At 60.2% G+C, this 1343-nt stretch overlaps 1 protein-coding gene across 1 annotated transcript; it reads right to left on the bottom strand.

Annotated features, from left to right (window-relative positions):
• Positions 1–522: 522 nt before the first annotated feature.
• Positions 523–1290, bottom strand: GUITHDRAFT_83597 (hypothetical protein; the record flags this gene model as incomplete). The annotated part of the gene is made up of 1 exon (XM_005817816.1): positions 523–1290. A coding segment is annotated over one exon (768 nt), but the record flags the coding sequence as incomplete, so codon positions are not given.
• Between the last annotated feature and the right edge of the window lie 53 nt (positions 1291–1343).

The raw sequence follows: 1343 nt of genomic DNA, 5'->3' as shown, positions 1-1343 counted from the left end.
CGTCCAATCAATGGACCCCGTCTTGTTGACATGGTAGACATAGACATCCCGCTCCTGTGCAGCTCCCGCAGACCCGTTGTACACTTCGCTACTACGACTGCTCCTCCAGCACGTCGCTTGCTACTGCTCTGATGCTTTCATCCCCTCTCACGCTTACGTTCCTGCCCCAGGCTAAGCTTCCGTTCCCGCTGTACTTATACAGCCATGAGCCTCCACCCGCCCCCCGCCAAGATACAAACACGTGATCCTGCCCCCCAGCAAGCCCCAGCCGGCTCCCAGCCATCATCTCTCCCAGGTCCCTTGACCACATGCTACCTCCTGTCGAGGCCGCGAGACTCGATACCCTGGACCCTGTCTCCCACCGCATGCCTACGTACACACTCCCCGCCTCGTCTACTCCGATCCCCTCCGCCATGGTGCTTCCTTCGCCTCCTGCTACTTCCCTTCTCCACACTTCGGTCCCGTCCACCCTGTGCTTGGTTACGTAGACCTCGTATCCCCCCTGCACCTCCCTGGCCCCCGCTATGGTTCCACACGCTCACGCTGACATACCGGCTGTCGTCCCGTCCATGCGCTACCCCGCCTATCAGACTGGCCGCCCCCTCCGACCAGCTCCTGCGTCCAGCTCGGCATCCCGACGTCAGGATCGGCGCACGCCTCGAGCCCCTCTACTGCATACGCTCGCCCTCTCGCATAGTCCACGACTGCGCGTGGGCTACAGATGTACCCGGGCGGACATGGCTTGCAGCTCGTCTGCATCGCTTCCTGGTTGTACGTCCCGGGCTCGCATGGAGCGGGTAGAGAGTCTCCGCCTGCACAGTAGGTCCCTGGAGGACAAGGCGAGGGTGCCTCGGACCCTGCTATGCAGTAGTGCCCCGCTGGACACGGTATGACTCTCCGCCGCCCTGAGGGCGACTCCACGTCGACAAGCGTCGACGAGTCATTCGCCCCTGCCTCGCAGAATATCCCCGCTATGCACTCCCCCGTGCTCTGCGTAATACCTACTGAGGCGCAGTACCGACCCGCCGGACACAGGCGGCACTCAGACTCTGCCTCGAGTCCGAGCGAGCTGCTGTATGTGCCGATGGGACACGGAGTAGGCGACGAGCAGTTCGACTCGCAGTAGTATCCTGCTGGACATACCGTCGGTTGGATGGTCGCAATGTCGCTGCATACAAATCCAGCTGGACAATCCAAGCAATTTGTTTGGCCTGATTGGTCTGTGTACGTCCCCGCTCTGCATGGCTTTGGTTCTATTGTCTGTGTTTCACAATAAAATCCTGCTGGGCAAGGTATTAATCTATTTTCAGCCTGCTCTGAAATTTCAACCTCCGTAGACAAGT

The sequence above is a fragment of the Guillardia theta genome (assembly GCF_000315625.1).
Source record: "Guillardia theta CCMP2712 unplaced genomic scaffold GUITHscaffold_542, whole genome shotgun sequence".
NCBI classification, from domain to species: Eukaryota; class Cryptophyceae; order Pyrenomonadales; family Geminigeraceae; genus Guillardia; species Guillardia theta.
Note: the sequence above shows the minus strand (reverse complement) of the source record. Positions and strands in the feature narration are given on the sequence as shown.